This window comes from Trachinotus anak, unplaced genomic scaffold (genome assembly GCF_046630095.1).
Source record: "Trachinotus anak isolate AG129_WGS33_773 ecotype Australia unplaced genomic scaffold, CSIRO_AGI_Tana_v1 ptg000019l, whole genome shotgun sequence".
NCBI classification, from domain to species: Eukaryota; Metazoa; Chordata; class Actinopteri; order Carangiformes; family Carangidae; genus Trachinotus; species Trachinotus anak.
Window position 1 is genome coordinate 1,780,435 of NW_027273870.1, and position 25,001 is coordinate 1,805,435.

Genomic DNA, 25,001 nt, shown 5'->3' on the forward strand with positions numbered 1-25,001 from the left:
TCAGTCGGTCGTACTGGTGTGAGGCTCAACTTCCTTCAAATCAGCTCCTCATCGCCAGTAAAGCATGACGAAGCAATAACTGTGATTAAGCAATAAAAGAAGGAATCTTAGTAGAAACTGCACAAGCACCAGGTTTCTGTCACGCTCAGCTGAGCCCACACCACAGCACCAACTCAGAAGGGGCTGGTCCCACTGTGCCCAGACCTGGCGTCATCGGGGATTTAAAGGGTGAAAAGAGACATCAAGAAATGTTGTGCTCGGTATTTTTTTTATGTCACATTCAAGCAGCGAAACAGAAAAAAATGTTCTGTCTTCAAGTTGTGATTCCAAAGATATTGACAGCCACAATACCTCTGTGTCAAGAAACCAGTGGCTACACAGCTGCATAGCCACCATCACTGCCAGTTACATCTACATAAAATACAATATTAGCACCACTCCAGTTAATTCAGCTTATTTAAAAGGAGCTGAACACAGTTTGCGTCTGATTTTACTTGTTAAAGATGTGCTGTGGAGTTTTGACCACGATTGAGTAATGTTTCTGTGAGCTGTTCCTCATTTTGTTTTGTCCATGTATCTACAGGTGGTGGTAACACGGCAGGAAGAGCAGCAATGTGCTAACAAAGGCAGGTAACAAGACGACTGCCAGCAAGTAAAAGGTCGCAAAAAAAAAAAAGCAATGTTTCGAAAACTTAAATACATGACACAGCAACAGTATATAATTGATTGCACAATCTGGGAAAAATGTGATGTTTTCCTGTTCTTCATTCTGTCGACATTGCTTAAGGGCAGCATTACAACGTGTTCTGCTTCATGTTCAAACGAACACTGTGTCATCGACAGACCTCCTACTCACAAGGAGAACACACCACAGACGATGTTTGAAGAGCGGTATACACTGATTATTACTGCCATTAAAAACTGGATCTGTTGCTGATTCATCACTGAAGTGATGGAAACTCTGCGATACCAACAGATTACCGATTTCTAACCAATCAGAAATCACATAGGCTCACAGCTGGCTCCTGTGCACACATGTGCTCACGGGGTCGCCGCTGTCTGTGGCACATGACACATTTATGGCATCCTGTGGTTTCAAACTGCTACCTTCCCTCAGTCTGCACAGGACACAGAATCAAGACTGAAGATAAAGAAGACATATTGTGTCTTTGTAGTAATTAAAGTTAATTTAATTTTTTTCATGCAAAAACAGAGAGCAGGGAGACAGAGGTCTCCTGTTAAAGTCCCACTGAAAACTGCTCTTACATTTCTGCCTGTTGCTCTAAGCCTTGACAAACACCCATTAGGAGAGAATCCAGTTTCCACATTAAAGGGATTAATGGATTAACATGTATTTGACCTGGTGCTTATACTCTCCCTGTCCCATGTAATATGACAGATATACTCAATCGCAATCTACTAAATGTTAGTTTAGTTATTCACAGGCCGGCTGAGGGCAAAAGCTGGCTACTCTCTAAAATACAGTGGTCTGCATGTCATGTAGCGGGGGATATATTGTACCAAACAAACAAAACAAAGATAAGCATATTATCACAAAACAATCTTAACAACCACTCAGCGGCTAAAGCTGCGATTTCAGCTACAAGTGCAAAAAAAACGTATAAACTTAGAAACTGTCACGATAAGGTCGTTTTAAATATGACACACGACACAACTTAAAACTATTGGGAGTTTTTCTGCATCGTGTCCATGTCATCATTTAACTCTGGGCTTCTGCATCCAGCCAGCTGTGCTGAATTCCTGAAAAGACATGAGAATGTTTTGCCTCTAAACTGAGCTTCATGAGCAAACTGTAGTTAACTACATACCAGCTGTAACCTCATGACAGCAATTTAGAGATACAGCACAAAGTCTGGGGTGTATCCATCATGATTAGAGGTTCAGGATGATCCTATACTCAAATGTCATATCATTCAAAATAACAAAACTTTATTTGGAGTTTCACAAGGCTCAGATCCAAACCCAACCTCAAATCAGTGCATTAAACTGTATGTAAAGACATATTTGATTGTGTTTGAGTGTTGCTAGTGTGACGGATCATGCACATATTCTTATTAGTACTTTACAAGAACACATTACATTTACACAGTCAATGTGTGTAGCTTTAATTAAATTTAATTCACAAAGACAGGCTGCTTAGGTATATTTTTCTATCCTATAAGATTAAAGTCTTAGGTGGGAAAAATCAGAACCAGTGAGTTTTTGTTATGTGCTGATAGTTAAAATGCAGCTCTGTTTAACTTATGTTTTATTCAGTTTATTTAACTGCGACTCCCAATGTGGCAGTAAACATTACCTGTCTATCAATTTGAGAGAGATACTGGCTTTATTTGAGAGTGACAGCCCGATCACAGATTGTACCTTTAAAGAAACCTCGCCTCACCTCACAGCGTCTCACTGCAGTAATATTCAGGGTGCAGCGAGGTGATAACTCTTCTCCGTAATGTTGTCTGTAAATCAAAGAGTGGAAGCTGCTCAAGCACACAAGCAGATTTTTGCTGAGCCAGAACCACAAAGGGTGTGGATTGGGGGAGAGGAGGAGGATGAGGAGGAGGAGGAGGTGCTAGTGGTTAGCCTGCTGTGGATCTATATTAAGAAAGGCTGAGACTTTACGACATTGAGGTTTTTATTAAAATGATCCTGTGCTGTCTGTCATGTAGCCGTCCCTACAGCATCCCAAGCTTTGTGCTGTGAGACAGGAGAGGATGTAACCACCGTCTGTCACTCCGTGCAGTGATGTGCCTCCCATATGGTTATTTTTGGCTGCAGGGTCAGATTAGGGAGGGGAGGTTAGGTTGCTGCATGAAAACAAACTCCAGAGCAAAAACTTTCCAAAAGTCGGCCACTTACATTGCCACTAATTTAAGGTTAAGTATAAATTTTCTTTTAAGAAAAACTGGAACTTTAATTCTTAATTAACGTCAGCTCAGATGGCTCTATGTTCGACTGCATGTTTACTTCCTGCAACTATTAGTCAGAGCAAAACATGAGATTACTGCAAACTGTAAATAAGAAAAATAGTTATATACAGTTATATACATAAAAAAATGCAATAAGTGCAGGTGAAGAGGAAATGGACTTCCCACCATAAGAAACCACAACCACATGTTCTTCTACCAGGCAAAGAATGACTTTCTCTGAGGTGAACCAGCTGCTCTGCAGGCTGAATGGTCAATTAGTGGTTGTTGTTGTTGTCGGCGAATCATAGGCTGACTTGAGAGGCCGTTTCTGAGAATAGCAAAGTGGGTGAACACTGGATGCATTTTATGCTGTGGTGCTATAATGCACAGATAGTCATCCCCCATATTTTGTTACAACAGGCAGGATCTGAGCAAAGTTTGATAGGGTTTTGCTTGGAGTATATTTTTGAACAGTTTCTTCTGCATCGTCCGTCGTTTGGATTTGTCCATGGTGAGACAGACGGGGCAGTGCGCTGTCAGTGCAGACACAGCAGTGCAGACACAGAGCTGCTGTGAGCCCCCCCAGAACCGGAGAAAGCTCCAGAGTATGTCTCGACAGCACGTCAAGCTCCAACACAGCGTACGTCCAATAAGGAGGAGCCCTCGAGAGAGGGTTGCTGCTACAGTACCACTGCTGTCTGACTACACACTCACGCACACACACACACACACACACACACACACACACACACACATAAACAAACACCTCAAGTATTCCAGTGAATTTCACAGTGGGACTGTGCTGATAATTTCATTGTAACCCAGTAATGTCACATCTTTCTTTTTTCTTTTTTTTTACTACTGCAGCAGCTTGACAGGTAACCTATTATGAATGAAACATGTGGTTTCTGTTGTAAGAGAATCAGGAAGTTTCATCATTCTCATCTATTCAGAATGAGAATGATGAAATCACAAGGGTGTGATTCAACTGATGGGATCAGTTGAATCACTAACCAGACAACTCATGCTCATCGGTTATCGTCTAGGTCGAAGAGTCTGAGTATATGTGTTAGATTTTATCTTCTATGGAGTTCTTATATCCATAAGAAACTGGAAAGGGGGTAAAACTGATGCATGCAGCGTTTGAAAACAGTTTCTAAAACTTGAATTCCACAGGTCGCCCTCTGTCATAATAACAGCATCGAAACCACCAGGCATTCAGCAAAGAATTTCACCAGGACTTGATCCAGCCTGTGTCCCCAGCTCCTCTGCAGCAAATTCCAGAGATGCACAGAAGGACATCGTGATGGGTGTGCTTTGCTTTGTTATGACTCGTATTACTGGTTTGTTACATATATATACTGTGTAATTTCAGTTTTGCCATCTTTTTGACGAACGTTTAATAGGATATCCACCCGAGAGCCCCATGGAGCAGATAGAGCTCAGCAACTTCAGACCATGACACAGCCTTCTTCTTTTCGACTGCTAGAACCAAACAAAATCAAATCTTCATCCTCTTTGGACCTCACAACCCAAATATTTCGGAGTTTGACTTATCAGACTTCAAGTTTGTGTATTTTGTAGCCAAGGAGGATTTTACACTGTTTATCTGAACATGAGAAGCAGCAACTTTACATAATTTTTGGCAAAACTGAATAAAAAACATCTTAAATATTGATGCAATGCGTGCACATGGAATAAAAAGGTGTGTGAGAATGAGACATGCTGAAATTTTCCTTTTACTATCAAGAAGGCATTGCACGATCACATAGTTTAACATAAACTTCTTTCTGCTTGCACTTCTGAAATTGTGTGTAACAGAGCATAACTCCCATTGTCCCAGTTTCAACTCTGTCTCGGCCAGAGGTAATGTATCAGTAATAGCACTGACTGGCTGAGAGAAGCCTGGATTTTGCTGCCAAAAGGAGCGATGCCGGCTCCCCTGAGAACGTCGAATAAGGTGCTTCTCATCTGACTTTCTATCAGTGCTGTTTCCATGGTTTCACACTTTTATTAAGAGCCTTATTCATTTCTAGTACTTTAGCACGGGTCATGATTCTTGTGATGATTCAGAAACTTTTTAGAACAAATATTAAACTCAGTGTGTCACTACTGGACAAGCTCTAACAAACACATCTTGGTTTCAGTTACAGAGGATAAGAATCTAAATCCTCAGTGTTGTTTAGGCTACAATGACAAGATAATGATAATGAATGATGATGAATGTCTCACAGGAAGGAAAACTAGACAGGAGCTCACAGTTGTAGCAGAACCTAAAAGCAGAATCTCCATCATGTGTCGGGTACAGGAGGGTGAGAAAACTACATGTTCACAGCGTCACATGCTGAGATGATGAAAAGCCCGACTGTGCTCTGACTGTGAGAACAAACACCGAGCAAACTCAGCCCTGTACCCAGACGGAAAGTGCAGCTGCAGCATGAAACCAGCGGCCCCCACAGTGTCTCAAGATACAAAACACTGACAAACACTAAGCCCTAGAGCTTAAACAGAGGCTGACTGATTACAACACTACTAGTACAACCACCTACTGCCGTTCATGGACTGCCCTCACCTGCCTCCACCTTAAATACATCTGACAAGCAGGTGTTGTCTGTTCGATGAGGTGGAAGCTTCAACGGCTATTATTGAATATGAGGCAGCTTTAGAGTATATGGGTTTCAGCAACAGTGCTGGAGCACAGGTGCTTAGTGCTAAGATGGTATTTATCTTCAACTCAAAGCCACAGATATCAGTCCTCCACCAGCACATGAGAGGACATAAACTGATAATGACCCTGCAACATGCAGCCAGATTTGGCAGGGCAGTCCACATGGAGTCCCAGTGCCATGGAGGAGAGAGTGTGCTAGGACCAGCTGGGTCTCTCCTCCCATCTCCATCAGCCATTTACACTGTGGCTGTTGCTCTTTGACATCTACCTCAGCTTCAGTCCAGCGTCCCCAGAAAGTCAATCACCGTAATCTCACTCAATTAGGCTGAATCTTAAAGTCTGCTGACTTACAGCAAGCTTTTCTTAATGAGTGATGATGGTAACTGAGAAAACCTTGGCTTGCATTAATTATTTGTCCTCATGTGTGTCTTGATTTGGATTAACCCCGTGCAACTACATTTACCATCCCAATAGACACAACAGTAGAGGAGGAGGGATGAACACGTTTTGGTGTATTTAAGGGAAAAACATGGACCTACAGTTCACATAGTAACACCACACAGAGCACAACGGCATTTACCACCAAGTCAACACCAGTTACAGAATAATCTAAAAAAGGGGCCTGGACATTCAAATTCATAGTTATACTGACGCTGATCATACTGCCACTGAATTCATTAACCTATTAGACAGCCTAGAATTTACTCAAAATGTCACAGTGGCTTCACATCAGAATGGTAATATCATGTAGGCTACACATTAAAATGTTAGTGTGTTTGACCTAGATACACTTTGTTTCTAAATGAGACAAGGCTGCAGCACAGTAACTGAGAGTGAGCCTCTACCTGCCAGGCTTCGGTCACTGATCAGCGACCACAATTCATTGATTCTCATTAGCTGGAGATGTGCTTTAATTCAGTGTCACTGGGCGGTGGCAGCCAAGTGCTCAAGATGACAGATGACAACCCGGAGTGATTGATTTAATCAGTACGAGCAACTTTCACCTCATCACTCATGATAATGATACGTCCAGAGCTGAATTGAATCCATTCATTGACAACCTCAGATCAATGCTATTTAGGAAATACTTGGCCATGCATCTGAACTGTCAACTGTAATTGTCAGAGAGTGATGTAATTTATCAGGAACTTGAGTCAGGGCCGAGACACATGATGTAGATCACGCAGATTCAGTGCCGGCAAAGAGACTGAAAGTAGAAGTGTGAGCTCACGTCGTGTCATGCCCTCTGTTAAAACCTGCACTTGAACACACCACAAACACCAGAGCTTACTGACAGCTGACCAAAAAATTAGTTCATTGGGCCAAAATTATTTTAGGAAGCCAAACAACGCAAACTATTTTGAAATCATTGGTAATAAAAATCGTCTACAGTACTGTAAAATGTTTCCATGCTTTACACGAGCGTTATGTGTCTGTAGTCTGTGACCTGTCAGTCATAACTCACCAAAAAGTATTAAAAACAATGTAAAATCACCAGCCAGAGGAGGCCAACTGACAGCCTGTCTAATCACAGCCTCAGCAGATGCTTTGATAAATTATCAAAGTTGAGTCAATCATTTTATCTTACAGTTTGACTATGTTATCTATTAGAGCAGAGAAGCAACACTGGGCAACCTGAGCATGTGCAAACATGGCCGACACCTGCTTGTATTTATCCTTTAAAGAACAGGACAACCAAATATTGAAGGAAAGGTTAAAATGATAGAGCCGGTCTCTTATGTAACAAATCCTTTTGGATTATAATACCACAACAAGGATATATATGATACACTGGACTGCTGGATTTAGGAACGGTTTCGAAGCAGACACCATCGTCAGCAGGTCTAAACCTGTCAGATGTAAATGGATCTGGAGAAAACAGACGTTCTCTGAGTAATTCTGTGAGTAAACTGGAAGTCAAGCCAATGACACATAAACCAGTATTGATGGAGAGGTCAGATAGGCAGCACTGACCTCATTTAGACTAATGGTTTGGATGCAGAGCTCCTGAACACAATTTAGTATGGTTCCCAAGGCCTCTGGCATAATGAGTAACTTACTGAGGACGGCTTTTTAAACAGAATTCATGTTGCCAAATTCCAGAGATACCACAGACCCCTGCAGCATGAACAAGGTTTGAAATGTGATATTTCTGCAGGTAACCAAGAGGTAGGAATATATACAGCCTTTAATTTGGCTCAACACTCCCAGAGTCCAACATGATATCTTCAAGGTGCTTGTTTTATCCAACCAACCGACACCAAAGACATTCAATTTACCATAATTTCAGACAAAGCAATGCAGCAAATATTCCAATATGAGAGTTTGGCAACAGCAAAGTTTTGTTGTTTTCCCCTGAAAAGTGATGAAGTGCTTAAAATTGTGACCAGTTCTTTTTCCGTTTGTTCCCTAATTGCTTAATCAACTAACTGACCAGTTGATAAACCACTCCCACAAACAGCATTATACCATCAGGTCAATCAAGCTTTGAAGCTTTTAAAATTTCTATACTATTGCAAACGTGCCTCAGTGGCTCACCTGGTAGAGCGCGTACCATTGAGGCTTCGTCCTAACTGCAGCCGCAGCCCGGGGTCGACTCCGACCCGCGGCCCTTTGCTGCATGTCAAGGTAGTGGTATATCAGAGTTTAGGGTAACAACAGCAGCTCCAGCCAACACTTGTCACCGAGCTGTTCATAAAAGGTGCAGATTTCTCCTCCGATTGTCAGAAAGTGTGAATCAGAGTTAAATTGGCCCAAAACTCCTGTAGTCTGAGCCCAACTTTAACGAAGGGTCAATTGTCTCAGCTCCAGTTTCCAATGTTCCTCTTTGCATCCATGTGAGGACTAAACCAAGTTCTAACATCTCAGAGGAAAAAAAGTCTCCAGATACAGGAGGTTTTCCAAAGCAAAGACGTTGGTTTCAGTCTGTGTAAACTGGGAGGAGGTAGAGGTGCATTACATTCCTGAGTCCAGAGCAGGTAAAGCCATGGAGACACCTGTGTTTGCTTCTAGTAGAAAACTTGTTAGGTCGTTGTCTCAGGTTAATCTCCAGGCAGTTGAATCACAATATGTTTCAAAGCAAATAATACTGTCTAGGGTTACTGAAAGTCTGCTGTTTCTTCCTCTGACAATGAGAGGGCGGATAGAATTGCCGCCTTTTTCTCTTGTTAAAAATAATTTTGTGTAAATGAGGAAATGCTATCTGGGTCACAGTGTACCAGTGATACCACGGTTGTGCGTAGGAGAAAGTTTTTGTGAGGCAAAGAATAGCATTTTGGTTTTTCATTCAGCCAGGACAGATCGGTGAGGACCACAAATAATGACACTGCTTATCTTTAGAAATCTCCAAGTACAGAACGTTTCCCAACGGAGTGATTTTACCTCTTGGCATTACATGAACTCAATAGCAACATAATGGTTTTCTCAGGTGTCTTTTATGTTAAAAAGGTTTGTTTGAAGACTGGAGTTACTGAAATGTGACTCCATACCACACCCTTTGTTTCACTATTGTTTCATTTATATAAGCAGTGGGTGAAATGTAATAAAATATCCTGTAACAAAGCAGAGCTGATAAGAGACAAGAATACAGGATATACCGCTTGACATGACATGAATTCAATAGCAGTAATACTGCCTTAGGTTCTTCACGTCTCTTATGTTAACTGTATACAGGTATTTATATAGTAGCTCATTGTTTAAATCAGGTTATTACTGACCTCCAAACTACAGTTACACACTCCAGTTAGCATTTAACCTGAAAATTAACCTTAAAACTTACAAAAAAAAAAAAAAAACAAACTTATAACTTTATCAGAAACTATGCACATTCTGATGAGAAGGTCGGTAACATTAATCTTAAAACTTTAGAGGGAAATAAATTGGAAAACCCTCCATATACAAATCTGTATGGATGACAGATTATCCTTCCATACTTACATTGACAAAGAAACTTTATTTTCATTTAAGGAAATGCTTTCCCATTTGCACCAAGAAAAAAAAAATCTTGTTCAATCCACATTTTTAATTATTTTCAATTATATCTCCAGGCATCAGACTGTTTAATTTGTGGGTCTGACCCTGTCTATCATTTATCTACCTTTTATTTTGAAAGTTGGGACAATAAAATAATCATTGCAATTTATACAGATTAATGGAATGGACGTCACCAAAAATGTGACTTATTTCATCTTTAAAGTCATCCTCGGTAAACTTCCTGTTTACTTTAGTGAAATATTTTCTCTAGTTTATTACATATAGCAAGCCAGATCATCTGGATGGATCATCTTTAGTGTCCTTATGTGACACCTATCTTCCTTTGCCATTTCGGCCAGGTCTCTCTTGTAAAAGAGATAATATATCTCAAGAGAAGAAATGTGATTCGACCAGCCCCGCTGTTTTATTCATTTCAGTAGTAGGTCAGTAGGAGTAGGTGATGGAATAACAGTCTCCTTCAAAGGCGCAGCTGACACAGTGACAAGAAACCAGTTCTGCACAGAGAGACGCCAAGGATAATATTAGTTATTTAAATAGTTGTGGGGCTAAATTAACTTCATGAAAAAACTGGTACGAGAATAAACCAGAAAAGATCATCATCCTGTCCTTTGTAGTTGAAATTATTAAATGTTGTAAGTGGCATTGTAATTGACAGTTAGCTGCTGACAAAGGTTGGTACGTTCCAAGAAATGACTGAGTAACTGCATGTTACACAGTCTTTAATGACCAGGTAACAACGACTCCAACAGTTAGTGGGAACTCAATAGTATTACTCCCTTTTATTTTACCACTATCAGACATTCAGGTAATGAGGTCACAGAAACACTGGACACTCAGCGGACGTTATCTGTGACCTGTTGTATCACTAGAATCTAATTTACACCTAGTTCCTATATTACAGTGTAGTCTAAGACAAGTTTAGGCACCTGTAGGTAGTTCGACTGCAGTATTTGTACTTGTTGTATCTCTTCAAAATGCAGTTATACAGTTAGTTAAACATAAGGGAGATGTGATGGGACCTCTCCTCATTACAGATTCATGGAGGTCTTTTCCCTAAGTAACTAAAGAGTAAGAGCAGTTGAAACATTAATAAGTCAACACACAGATAATCAGCAACTACTTTGATAATCAATATTAAAGCAGACTATACACTGGAGTGATACAGGCTTTAAAACATCCCTAATTTCAGGGTATCTTGTAAAGGGGCCTTAATTTAAGCTCTAGTCTAGCATTTAATATTTCAGCTTTGTGCTTATATGGTGCATTTTTATACAACTGTGCAAGTAACAATTATTTTTATTATCGATTAACCTGATGATATTTTTCTTAATTAATCGATCAATGGCTTTACTAGTGAAAAGTCCCATGAAAAGCGCCTGCTGTAATGCACTAAAGCTCAGGGTGTATTTTATTCAGCCTACAGTCCAGAACCCACATATATTCAGTTTATTGTAATTTAAAGCAAACAAACTGCAGCATCATATTTGATCCGAGACTAACAGCAATCTGCCTGAAACCAACTGCCAATTTATTTTCTGATGATCAGCTAATATTCGATAACTAACACACTGCACAGAGAGCTCATTTTCCTCCTGAAACGAGACGTGACTTTAACTAATGTTTGTTTCTTTTTGCCATTTTCTCTCCGTCTGAACAGATGTGTGAACATGTGCTCAGTCATTTCACTTCTCCACAGTGTCTTCATGGAGCAGGCTGACCTGTGTCCCTGAACTCACCGCAGCTCATGTTAACGGGCCGTGAATGCCTCTGGTTGCTAACGGAAACTCACCGTCTCCTAGATACCGTTGCCGGCCAACGCGCTCCCGGACAGCGCGAGCCCACCTCTCCGCCTCCTCCAGGTTAGCGACCGGGTCCTGAAGCGCGGGAAGCCGAAAGCAGTGCTCCACTCTCTGCCGCGACACCCCGGAACTCATCCAGCGGCGCCGGAGCGGGTAGAAGTAGGCTGAGAAGTACGCCGCCGGGTCAGCGTTGTCGTCCGCCCGGTAAGCCCGGCAGCCGACGCAGTCCCTCAGGCTGAGCGCCACCTTGCTCCGCCCGACAGGTGCCGACGAGAGCTTCTGGACGACGAGGTCCCGCTCGGTCAGGCTCACGGAGCACCTGGCTTTTCGGTTACCGGTCACCGTGAATTCCCCGTGTAGTGTTCCCGGGTTCCCGCCGGTGCCGCGGTCCGGTTCTGCCCTCCTCTGGTCCATCCTGAGCGGAAGCCGGACAGGAGCCGCACTCTCACATCGCCGCCCGCTTCAACGGTGCGAGCAAAGTGGGGAACACAGGACCGACAGCCCGCCGCTCGGACCGGGGTCAAGGGTGACGAAATCAAGCGCACCGTATCCGGCCACACTTCAAAATAAGAGCCATCAGCACGGATACGCATTCTGAGCCGACAGGGAGGTGATGCCAGTATTTTTACATTCAGTATATTTAATGTCACTGAAGCTTCCTTCGTTGGAAATTATATTCAAATTATTATTTTAAGTTCATGCATTTTATGTTGTGTGTGTGTGTGTGTGTGTGTGTGTGTGTGTGCATCCCATATTACTATTGCTCTCATCACTGATGGGCAGGTTGCATGTATTTTCCAGTCATCTCATCAGCCTGTGATATAGAGGACAGCAGGTGAATATAGTCAGTTCACCAGGTGACCAGGTGAACCAGCAGCACCCACTGTCAGTCCTACTGGACCCGGAGGCTTAATTCTCTACAACACACACTTTATTCAGGACAGGACATTTCCCTATGACAAGAAAGCAAGAAGATTTTTTAGTTTGATTGTACATTCCCAAACTAGTGATTTTAGTTTTATTCTGCATGTGTAATTTATTGAGAACGATTCACGCTTTTATTTTGAAGGGCGCCCGAATTTGCCGTGTGGTTGTGTGTGTCTCTCTGTGACTTGATAGATTTGCACTGAGCTGCAGTTTACATTGAACTTTACTGCTGTTCATTAGATCTGCCCGCCCAAAAGATGCGGTGTGCTGCCCCCTGGTGGTAACAGGGTTCGACCAGAGGTTGCAAATTTAATCATCATCATCATCATCATCATGCAAACTGAAAAACATTGAGTCACTTAAAAAACTATCAACTGCATTAATTACATCTTTTACTGACTACAAAAGTACATGAGAAGATGTTATGTAATATTTATGTACATGTGGATGCAAACTGCTCATAGATTTACAGTGGAAGCACACAACGTGGAGGAAAATAGACAGAACTGCACAGGCTGTGGCTGCTGTGGTGATTTCACCTTCCTGAAAACGTACATCTTATATTTAACGCTTAAGGTTTAAAATAAAAAAAAAAAAACAGAAATACCCCAAAGAGACAGTATTATAAAGACTTTAAAGACTTACTGTAAGTACCTTTGGAAAAGTAAGTGATAAAATCTACTTTCGAAATTAATTTAGTGTCAGAAGTAAGAAAGTGGTCCGTCTGCGTCTTGTATGGCGGATTTTGCTCCTCATCATTGTTGAGTATTGATGCAAAATCTATTCAGAAACTACAGCAACAAATGATCTCAGAGAGCGTGGCTCGGTGTTTAATTAAGTTTCACACATGAATACAAATGCAGTTTGATTGATGTTAACTGGGATGAGAATAAAAGTCATGATTAAAGAAAAATGTGTGTTTGATGATGTAAGTGTCCTTAAATATGTCAGTGAAAATCAGCACAGGGTGCCTGCAAGTGGAGAAAATGGCAAGATGGAAATCTTCCATTTGTCGAGGGATGACTTACAGAGATCCGTGGCCTAATTTAGGTTCAGATGATTTCAGCTCAATTTAGCTTATTTCACTCAGATGGGCGTGATGACAACTGTATGGTGGGCAGCTGGAGTGGATGAATGAATCCAGGAGAACAATTATTACTGCAGCACAAAGAGAACCATCATCCACACAGAGCAAATGCATTTTAATAAATCCCAACTCCAAAAATAGTGACCACTACAGTTGTCAGGCAGGAAACACTGCACCTACACAGAAACTATGCTTACAAACACACAGCCCACTATGTGCTGCTAGAAAAAAACAAATAGTTTTGAGGTGCTTGTATTTTACTTGAGAATTTCCATTTCATCCTACTTTATTCTTCTACTCCACTACAGTTAAAATGAGATTATAGCACAGCTACTGGTCGTTTTGAAGATTAAGATTTTACACACAAAACATCCCGTATGATGAGAATATGATATGTTGTTATGTAATAAACTGCTTAACAGTATATTGTCTGCAGTAGTTCAAATTAGCTCCTCTTTTACCAGCCACAGTAGGAGTTGTTTACATGGTAATGATGTGTCAGCAATAGTAATTCAGTGATGTACAAGTAGTTTAGATAGATAGATAGATAGATAGATAGATAGATAGATAGATAGATAGATAGATAGATAGATGTGCAATTTCACACATTCTGCATAACTGTTGTTAAATTTTCATTTTTTCTAGTCATCGTATAAATGGAGCAGAGGCTCTAGTCAACCAGCAGATGGTGATGTTGGATTCAGAGAAATGCAGCTAATGATCACCATGACACAAACTCAGATGTGTTTTCAGTTGCTCTAAACCACAGATGAATATAACTTCTGTACAATTAAGTATGTTTTAAGTACAATTTTTAAGGCATGGGTCCCTTTACTTTGTGAGACATTATGCTTCAGCACATTTGACTGACAATTACTGCACAATTTACCACAACATGTGAGGCCTTACACTTTGTAGTATTTTAAGAGTATTATACAACTATATGATGCATTTTTGTTTTTTTTTACAGTAGGCACTTTGACCATCTTTGCAACTTTGCATTATCTTTTTACTAAGGAAATCCTATTTTTAGTAAAGGGTTTGATTACTTTTCAAGCACTGGTACAATGTGCACCACCATACCTCTGTATTGTGTCATCAGCAGCGCCATAAAATCAATTACCGGCAGCATCATTTATCTTCATCATTGCAACAGTGATGTGTTAGAGGAGTATATTGCTTTGAGAGAATAATAAAGAAGTTGTCTGACTTCTCCTTGGTCAAATCAAAGTCATTCTTGCGTTCTTGTTCTGCTCCAGGCAGCGGCACATGATCCACAGAGAGGAGCAGAAGAGTGGGAGGTGTAGGAGGAGGAGGTAAGCATATATGCAGATGGGAATTAGTGGTCCCAGTAAACACCTGGAGCCAGAGGGGAAACGAGAAGATCTTATTCACATGCAAGTCATGTGCTTCTAAAACGCACAGCTCTCCATCCACTTCACACCAGAAGATAGGTAGGCATCACCTTAATTCCTACTTTGGCTGTGAATGCAGCTCTCCCCTCAAGACACCCAGGCTTTACTTTGAACATGAACATATTATGTAATTTGCAGCAATGGGAGAAGATGCCTCTGAAAAACATGCATGTTTCTTCAGCGTGAGATCATTATACACACTATCGCCTTCACAACAAAAGAGGCCTTTCATTTCAAACTGCGGGGTAGATGCTGATTTCCTAAACGCTATTGATTGAAAATGGCACAGCTGAGGAGCGGGAGAGGAGCCATGAATGGAGACAGTAGATCCTCACTTCCACCGTTCTCCAGCTGTGAGCTCTATTGCTGCCTGGCCTTGAAGGGGGAGAGAGGGCCGTCCCTGCATATGGTGTTTTTCAAGGGATTTAAGAGACAGTGCTGTCACTCCCATACGAGAGGTTTGAGAGGTTTCATCTCAGAAGGGCGATGAAAACAACCAAGTTTTTGCTGCACACATGCTCCAGTTTGCACTAATTGCCATCACTGGCATTCCTCACCATCTGGTTTCATCTCCTCAACATGAGACCGTTGACACAAGCTCAATAACTGATAAGCAGCCATCAGGGCGACGCGGCGCAGATGTCAGCTCAGTGCATATCAATACAGTCAATACATTAACCTCATTTGTACTTATATAACTGAGCCTGTCTCTGCCTTATCACCACCCCACACCCTTCACGCACACACACTGACAGACAACTGAGTGGGAGGAAGGAATGTCATATACCTCAGCATTTAGTTAGCATTGGCATCCAACATGACAGATTCCCCGTCTGGGTCGCTTAGCACTGATGGCTTGCAGAAAGGTTTCGCCTGTCTGCCTAGCTCTCCTTCAGTTGCCCCTTAATTCTGCTCTGTTTCTTCAGATGCCCGCCCCCTTTGTCAAGGCGCTGCCATAATTATATAAGAGTTATGCAAACCTGTCTCTTGCTGGCAAACAATGAAACATATCGAGCCCTGAAATGAGAGATAAACAGCCACATATTGTGAAAATTATCATTCGAAACTAATAAAGTTGTCGCTGCCAGGGTGCCTCGTGGAAAACCATTTTGTGTAATTTCATGCAAAATCATTCTTAATCTTCTGTGGACGAGCTACTGTGAAAACTGAAAATGTGATTCTAAATAAGACTAAGAGTCGAATGCCATGCTAGCAGCTCTGTGAGGCTATTAGACACAGCAGGGCTTTGAGCTAAATGCTAACGTCAGCATGCTAACGTGCTCACATGGTGGATGAACCAACTGATGAAGCTAAGAAACACCCACTACCCCTCTCTGTTTAAAGTGAACACGGGCAGCTTTGTGTCTCTGCCACTCTCCCCATGATTCATTTGTTCAGTTCCTAAATATTGTGTTAAATTCGTGGTGATACTTCTGATGCTTTGTTATGTTTCGGGCTGCAGTTTACTATTATTTTCATTGTCCATTAAACTGGAAATTACTTTATCAATTATTTGAATAATCAAATGGAACAGCTGTCCAGAACCCAAAGATATTTAATTTGCTGTCATAGAAGACAAAGAAGAAGAAGGATCCAGCAAATGTTTACATTTTAATGCTGGAACCAGATATTTTTTGGCTTAAAAGATGACGGTTAAAGAAAAGATTCATTTATTCATTGAAATGGATCAATTACCTCTCCAGTCAGTGGTACAGTAGGTATGTTACACGGAGCAATTAGTGATTATTTACAATATGTCTTAATCTAATTATCCCTGATGTGTGAGTCATTGGTGTTATTATGTGGACTCTTCTCTTCTCAGTAGTTTGTTTGACCTGAAACACAAGCAGCATCAAACTGCAGCGTCGTGAAGACACCAGGAGAAGAGAGGCAGCTCGTAGGACCCACCAGGTCGTCTTTGATGCAGCTGCCACCCAGCAGCCATGGGACATTCAGAGGGCTGAGTCACTCACTGAACTGAAGACATGCCAGGAGGAACAGACAGGGGGGAAGCCCAGGCCTCTCCCTCTGCAGTGGGGGTGGAGGGGGGGGGGCAGGTTTATCAGGTCACCTCCATTCTCATGGCCGGGTTGCTGGAGCGTGGTTGTGGGGGATTTGAGAAGAACCAACTGGATTAGTATGATGGTATGAGCACTGATGCGCGTCACATGGGGTGATATGCACTCCTGCAAAACGACTGAACCCACTTGCCTGACTCGATTAGAGGGACTCCATGTAACTCTAGAAATACCCTGAATATCGCGGCCAGTGGGCTTTACTGACGTGTCCTGAGGGTGTGTTTGCTGAGCTGTGCTGCAGATGGTGTAGTATGTTGGCAGGCAGCAGTCACCGCTTTGTATGTACACTTTTAGATAGAAAATGTCATGGCATTGTAAAGCAGCTGAAGAGAGAGAGAGAGAGAGAGGTCCACTTCATGTTCGACACTTCTGTGTCTGCTGAGTCAGGTTCCTTCTCCGGTCAAGATCTTTAATACGATGTGTCAGGTATTTATGGCGATGACCACCACAGTACGTGCATCAGGCTGCTCACTGCTGTGGTTTTTCCATCGTCTCATTTCCTCCGTCGCAGTGTCAACCACATGCGGTCAGCTCTCATGATGCTTATATGTGACCTATTCGAAGTAGCTCCTCTGTATATCTCTGCTCATTTCCTGAAGTGGTGCCCCCGGTGGTGCTGAGAGAAGAGAACAAACATATCATGCTGGCTGAAGCGACACCTTGCTATTCTCACAACCTCTCCAATCCACTCAGGCCCCCCGACAAAACCACAACCTATAAAACCATAGAGGAAAAGAGAGCGAGTGAATGTGTGTGTGGGGGCGTTTTCATCTGTGTATTTCTGAGGGGGATGGTTGAGAGTTTGGAAGACCGTTATTGTTGCTGGTGCGTGTTAATTGCCTCTGAGTGAAATCTTATCAGACTCTAGCTCTCGCTGCAGGAGGCCGCTGCTCGCTGCATCAACCTGCTCCTGATTATGAGGTGCTCCCCTCACTGTGTGCGTTACCTCAGAAGACACCACATTTATTTTGCAGACATTTCAAAAAAAACAAAGGTGTTGCTTCAACAAAAAGAAATGAAACAATGCCCACACATGGCCATCTGGCTCCAGATTGCACATTTAATTCTACATGGACATGACATTGTTTTGGATTTTTTTTTAGGTTAGGCAGAAGACAATACGCCCAATCATTCAATTCCTAGGAGGGATCACACAGTACCCGTGCGGACATCCCATCAACATTACTTTGAATTAGAGCAGGAATGTGCATATGTTACTTTGAGGTACAAAACACATGCTGGTGTTACTGAGTCCTTAAGTAAAGCATAACTCATGCAGGATTCCTGATGATTTAATTACTGCTCGGTGTATCATTTATTCCTGTTGCTCACCATTATGTTGATCTTAATGTTCACTCGTAGTTAATGAGATTAATTAATGCTTAATGGATCATCAATTAATGAATGTTATTTCATACATTAACTCATACGTCACGGAATTAATTGTAATCCAGTTAAACAGAACAGGGCGTTTCAGAGCGTTGCATCTCTCTCAAAGCAGGAACATGAGTATAATATTCTCATAATGGAAATAAGATGCAGCATTATTCTAGGGGTAGCAACGTTGGTCTGTCAGGCAGTTGGTCAGACCACCGCTTTGGTCCAATCTCTCAACAACCACTGGATGGATTGGCACAACATTCAGAGTCCTGATGACTCTGGTGATTCCCTGACTTCTCCTCGAGCTCCTCGATGAGGTCCATTTCAGTGGTTATGAGTGAAATATGTCAAAAATTATAGAGCGGATTGTCCCCCTCAGGATAAACATGAACAACTCCAAAAAACTGCAGTTTGTCCAATACTTTGGTTTACGGCTGCACTTTGTGTTCAACACTAATTCGCAGAAGTTAGCAAGCAGGAGCTAACGTGCTAAACTAAAGTGGTAGTAAACATTACACCTGCAAAACATCATCAGTAGCATTGTCATTGTGAGCATGTTGAGCACTGCTGTGCCTTAGCAGAGCCTAACAGAGCTGCTGGGTTTGGCTCTATTTCTTATGTTCTTTCATTCGACCATAAAGCAAGCTGCTGTATATTGTGTTTATCTGCAATCATATGGTGCAACACAGCATGTACATTGGTGTATTCATCTTCTGCCAAATGAGTTTAACCTTAGAGGAGCATGTATATACATACTGTATATATTTATTTATATATTCATACTGTATTTCCACCTTGCCTGCATGGCATGACTAACGCTAACAGAAACTGGCCTGTGTTTGAAGCTAACTGTTGACCCCTGCTTTATGGCACAGTAATATGAACACATACATTAAACAACGCCTGTAGGCTGCTATGATTCAAGATGGATAACTTAATTGGGCTGATGTTTAAATGCTCTGCATCTTTCGAGTCAACAGCACGACTACAATAAGCTCCTCAAAAACCAATAAGTTTACTTTTGTTTCTTTGAGTCGTGCCAGTCCTCGCTCAGGGTTTTTTCTATATTGAATCTCAAAGTCTAGTGGAGAGATGATTCCCCAATGATTGGGGAAGAAAGAGGGCTGTGTATTAGAGTCTCCATCAGTCCCTACCTCCCTGCATCTCTCTCTCTGAGGCCATTATGAGTCGTGGTTCTCTCCCCCATCATTAGATTAACTCCCATGCTTTGCCAGAGTGTGCAGGAAGACCATACTCATTACCCAAGCTGCTCTGCTTTAGCGAGTACACAAAAGCCTTGCTTTCACCTTGTAATTTGAGTCAGATAGGCTCATCAGGGCAGGAGGCAACAGCGAGATATGGAAGTGCCGCCGCCACTATCACAAGATACTCGTGTCCTATACCTCCTTGATTACACAGGCGGATTCAGAGTGCACGCTTGGCAGAGACGATGTTCCTGGGGGCATATTAGGCACATTAGTTCCCCCGGCTTCTGCCAATAGTGTACTATGGCTGGAGGGATTTGGTACACAGTTGTCACAATGACAAACAGGAACATTTAGGATAATAGAGTTCTTAATAGAGTAGATGCATAACACACTGCCATATTCCTGTCGCAATGGTCCTTTTGGTCCCTTTTCAAAAATAACTCTGTGGCCTGGTGGTCCCAGTGGAACATAAATTGAATGCACACTGGTGTCCCCCAGACAACAAATAGGAAAACAACCTTAATATCAACAAGGATTCAATCATAAATGTAATCAGGGAGGAAATAACAAGATCTCATTTGGTGGCAAAGGAAATGGTCAACCTCATAAAAAGACACACACAAAAAAAAACAGTATTCACTGCAGAGATCCTGCACACGGGCTAAATTCCTACTGTATATGACTATATTGGTCAATTAATCGGTCGACGTGATTGAAAATGAAGGTGACTGAAGCGGTATCATCCACATGCACAGAGTAAAATGTCAAATGATACAGAAGAATAACCCTGGTAGCTTGTTTTTATTTGTGTGGTGCTTTTGTGCCGTTGACGGGGTGGTTGTGGATTTCCATTCAAATAAAGACGTAACAGGCCGTGCACAACGCTGAAAACACCTGTTTATTTCTGATCTGGCAGCAGAGTAATGAGAAAAAATTTTGCAGTTATTCCAGAGAACCTCAATTTGGAAACTACTTTAATTTCTTATGGGACATTTGAGTAATTATACAGTTACTTTCCTCTCCTGAAGGTCAAACAACAGGTTAATTAAGAGAAGAGATCATTGCATGACTGACTGAAGACGTGAGGTTTGCTAAGAAAACCCGGATCAAACAAAGTTGCTCATAACGTCTGTTACAGTTTTGCTGCTCATGACATAAAGTAAAACCCAACATCTGCTAAACGTCACAATGTCAAGTAGCCAACACTCGGTTTTGACCTGATTTTCAATCCCAACAAAAACTGGAACGTCTTTCTGATATTACACTGACGTCTGGTGCCTGAACCGAAGTGACATCCGTTATTAACAGGACAAAGCCAAAATCTGTTTGTTTGATTCATCTTGAGTTCTGCTGTCAAATAGTTGAAGAACATCTAAAGCCGCCTCTTCGACTGAAGAGAGACCTCGGGAGATGGAGGACGGCTCTCCGGACTGTTTCCACTTACACAGCGAGGATATTTCTGCAGAGAAGCATTCTGGGAACAAGAGAAGGTTAAGTTAGTTTGACACCTCACTGCCCATAATAAGCTACAAACAATCACATCCAAAAACACTGTGTGACTTCAGAGTTGTGAGGTTCCCCCTGATATTTTTGTCAAAAATAGATTTTGAAACCTGGAAAATGATGATTTTATTATTTTTATTTTTATTTTACAGTGTCAATGAGACTCAGCTAAGTTGAGAAATATCTCTTTAATCAGTTTGAATCAGTGAAAAGCTGATTTTTAACATCATTAAAGAAAGATTGCTTGAATTGTTAATTACAGTTCTCAAAATAATGTTTGTTGGAAAGAATTAATAACTTACTATTAATAACTTTCAGTACAGAGAAGACATCGATTATCAGATTCAATATGTAACTAAGAAATTTTGAGTGAAATTCAGTTTTTTGTTGCCAGTTACATGTTTTAAGATATGATTAGATAAGAAATACTTTTTTTTTAATGCCTATAGGGAAATTCACATTTATCCAGTGGCCTTTTCATGGATTTAGTTAGATTAATTATTATTGTTATTAATTATTTTACTAACCTTATGCTAACTCCATTATGCTGCTGAGAGGGTTTGTGTCTGTTTTGCTCGTAACTTTTGTACACAGACATAAACTGATGACACTCAAAGCTCAGACTAATATCAGAGTGATAACTTGAAAAAGTAATAAAGTTGGTCCAGAAGTTCAGAGCAGCCAAAGAGACCGAAGCAAACCAAAACCGATGTAGCTTAAATGAAGGAGAGAAATCATCAGCAGTAACCTATTTTTTAATTTGCAGCATTTTTTTCGACTTGTGTTTTTACTAAAATATTATGATCTGTAACTTCATTCAGTAATTAACAGATTAATTTAAAACAGAGACTAAACTCTACTGTTTTGAAGAAAGTCCTTGTGTATTTGTTCTGCCCAAACCAACAGAGCATCGCCATTCACATGAGACAAGATAATGATATTATATAATCAGAGAGGCTGTAGCCTGCCTTTGCTTGATAAAGGAGAAATTCACTGTACAAACATCAGCTTTGCTCTGTAGGATGTGAAAATGGTGAAGCTCTCACATAAAACAGAGAGAACCATATAACTACAAGGTCACGACTTGTATAAACGGAAAAACTGACACTGATGTTTTTACATTACTGTCTCTCTGTGGACTTCAACTCACCAGCCGCGTGGCCATGGACCTGAGGACACCCTCCACATCTGAGACCCACATCTGTGTGGAGGAGGGAGGGAGGGAGGAAGGAAGGGAGGAAGCAGAGGAGGTAATAGGAAAGTGACACCTGAAGTATTTCATCATCAGACATGTTGCAAAGTGGAATTAGCTCCTGCTCCTTTTGATCATAGCAGACCGAGCTCTGAGAGAATGAGCGGTTTCACATTTTGGTTGATAAAATATTAAACAAGCTCTGGGAGGTGTTCAACCTTCAACCAGCCGGAGGAGCCCCGTCTAATACACAGGTAGTTTAGTGTAGTTTCTTTAGTTACCAAGGACAACACAGACAGAAAGACCCAGAGGACAGATGTTCTGGTTTTTGGATGAAATATAAAACATTTTTTCTCAAGCAGCTTTTTACTATGTGTGATCAGGTCCTACACAAAGATTATTTCATTCTATTACTTTAATGAAAATTTAAGTAAGATAATTAACACATAAATTAATACATTTTTTTTGTCTGTTTAATATTAACTCTGTCATAAAGCATTAAGGAGCTGCTGGTTTTAGCTCTAAAAACGTGTTTTTTAATGTACTGATCATGAATTATTGAGTTCATATAAAGTACAAACATATACAGTCATTATAAAATGATAGAATTTTTTTTTTTAAATGTCTTTTCTTTGTCTCAAAGAAATAAATCAGCTCTAATTTGGAGATCTGACCTGTTTCTCCCAAAGCCCCCCTCCTTAGGAGAAATAAGGAGCAGAAGAAGAGATCAACATCTGAGAAATCAGTCCTGTCCAGTTTGACAATAACAGGAGAAAGAAAAGAAGGAAATCTGGTCTTTACTTGATCACAGTAACAATTTCAGGTGTTGTTCAGGCTCATTTACAAGTCAATCAAGTCTTAAGTCTTAAGAGCTGATTATTATTTCAGAAGGGTAAAGATTGGAGCAGTGAGAGAATCAAAAAAATTAAATTCAGAAATATGTAGAAATTGTCAAAATTTTATATTGAACTTAAACTGAGCTCAACTGTGTCCAGGAGAAAAAGACAAAGAAAGATCTTATTTTTGAATGTTCCTTTCCTCTGGGCAGCAGATTATGTGCTGCTTCTGAAGATGAAACTTTATTGACCCAAGACAATGGGACTCAAAAGTCAAACATATAATATGTGCAGCAATAACTGTCATTTTTTCTTTTCTTTGTTTTTTTTTTTTTTTTTTACACATGAAAAATGTCATTTTTGTAAAAACATACAAACACTCAGGAGAGCTATTACACAGGAGCTCCAGCACAGTTAAGAGATAAGAAAATGAGAACTGCCATTGATTGATCTGCTGGACAATACCCAGAGGCGTCGTACGTAGAATAGCCTACATAACAGACTTTATAAATGACTTAGTATTGACTGAACCAGGAGAAAACTATGGACAGCAGCTCTGTGTTCAGTCTGTTCTCACTTAAATGTGCACAAGCTATAAGAAGGACTGTTCCTAGAAAACAGGATCAGAAAATGTTCAGGCCACTGTGTGATTAAAAACAGTCTTACTCTGTGGCTTTGTCTCTTCTCTATGCTCCACTCTCGCACATCCCTCCAGTGCTCTGGCAAACATGCATCAGTTGCCCGGCTGCCTCCCCTCCTCGCCATGATGTCCCCCTCACCAAGCCAGCGTGCTGGGTCACTGCACTGACCACGTCCGCCCCCTCAAGTGTCCAGCACGGTTTCCTACAGTGTAACTCGACTCTAGTAACCGATACGCTCCTGCACGAAGCTGAGCTGTGGGTGGTGACGCTGTGCAGCATCGAAATCCTTCTGCTTCACAGATATAGGTCTGCAGCGTAGATAGATGCTGCGGCTGCACCACCGTCCCATTATCAGTCCAGTGAAAGCTGATAAAACGCACATCTTTAAATCTGGATTACCTTTCACTGCAGCGTCTCTGATTAATGGAAATGTTTCACTGTGTTACGAACACATGCAGAATAATTCAGGTCTCACCTGGTGAACACATGAAGTCTGAGCTTTAAATGCAGTTCCCTGCCAGAGGCTGCCTACGCATCTGTGGAGAAATAAAACACATTATGATTAAATGGAGCGTCAGTGTTATTCCAGCCATAGTTTCCTCAGTCACAGTTGCAATAGTAGATCGTAGACTTTTATTTTATGCAAGTCAAACCAAAGCATTGAAGATGTTTTATGTAAAAACCCAGAAAATGTCAGAGACACTTGACATGGGTGGAAAACTTCATCTTCAGTTTATTTATAGTGTGCAGAGAAAAAGTTAGAGGCTCATTAACGTCAGCTGGAGAGGTGAGCCTCCGAAGAGACAACCCGACCTCTCGCTCGCAGGCCGACTCTGGGGGCTGTCTTATGGAAAGTAGGGATGTAACTATACCACAGTTTTGGTATCCAATCAAATCAAATCAAGTTTTATTTATTTATATAGTTTCTCACAACAGAAGTTATCTCAAGGCACTTTCCAATGGGAGGAGGTCAAGACCTTCTCTTTAAAGTATAGGAGAGAAAGAGAATCGACAATTCCCACCGAGAGCAAGAAAAACTTCCCTTAAGAGGCAGAGACCTCACCAACATGGTGACATTTATTTATAAAGTCAGTGTTATCTTTCAGCAGCCGAGCGGTGATGACAACTAGCTCCTGTTATGAGCTGTTGCTCCGTTAGCCTAAACAAGCCAACACCTGAAGCTCACTCAGCCTGAAGGATCTGGACACTGATTTCTGAGGTGTTTCCTCCTGTGACTCTGTTCTCTCACCAGCTTTTGGTCATCTATAACTTAGATTTTATAAAGCTACCCAGCAAACTGGTAAGTGTGAAGTCATTCCATCCACCCACTGATGAGATGTATCCACCGCTCTG

The 25,001-nt window shown here is 41.3% G+C and overlaps 2 protein-coding genes and 1 long non-coding RNA gene across 5 annotated transcripts in view; 1 reads left to right on the plus strand and 2 right to left on the minus strand.

Moving 5' to 3' along the window:
- Positions 1-11,867, minus strand: part of LOC139636508 (sphingosine kinase 1-like) — a 38,818-nt gene extending 26,951 nt beyond the window's left edge. The window contains exon 1 of the mRNA XM_071504641.1: positions 11,372-11,867. Coding sequence (XP_071360742.1) covers positions 11,372-11,795 — 424 coding nt within the window. The 5' untranslated portion in view covers positions 11,796-11,867. The remainder of the gene's footprint in view (positions 1-11,371) is intronic.
- A 641-nt stretch (positions 11,868-12,508) lies between these two features.
- On the plus strand, positions 12,509-19,187 carry LOC139636520 (uncharacterized). Its single transcript, XR_011694414.1, has 2 exons — positions 12,509-14,711; positions 16,633-19,187. It is a non-coding gene; the product is annotated as an uncharacterized lncRNA (long non-coding RNA).
- Positions 19,188-20,353: 1,166 nt separating this feature from the next.
- cygb2 (cytoglobin 2) overlaps positions 20,354-25,001 on the minus strand; it is a 37,359-nt gene continuing 32,711 nt past the window's right edge. For all 3 annotated transcript variants that reach the window (XM_071504647.1, XM_071504645.1, XM_071504648.1), the window contains 3 exons: positions 24,124-24,184; positions 22,130-22,180; positions 20,354-20,950 (listed from right to left, as the gene is read on the minus strand). The gene's annotated coding sequence lies outside the window, so the exon portion shown is untranslated. The remainder of the gene's footprint in view (positions 20,951-22,129; positions 22,181-24,123; positions 24,185-25,001) is intronic.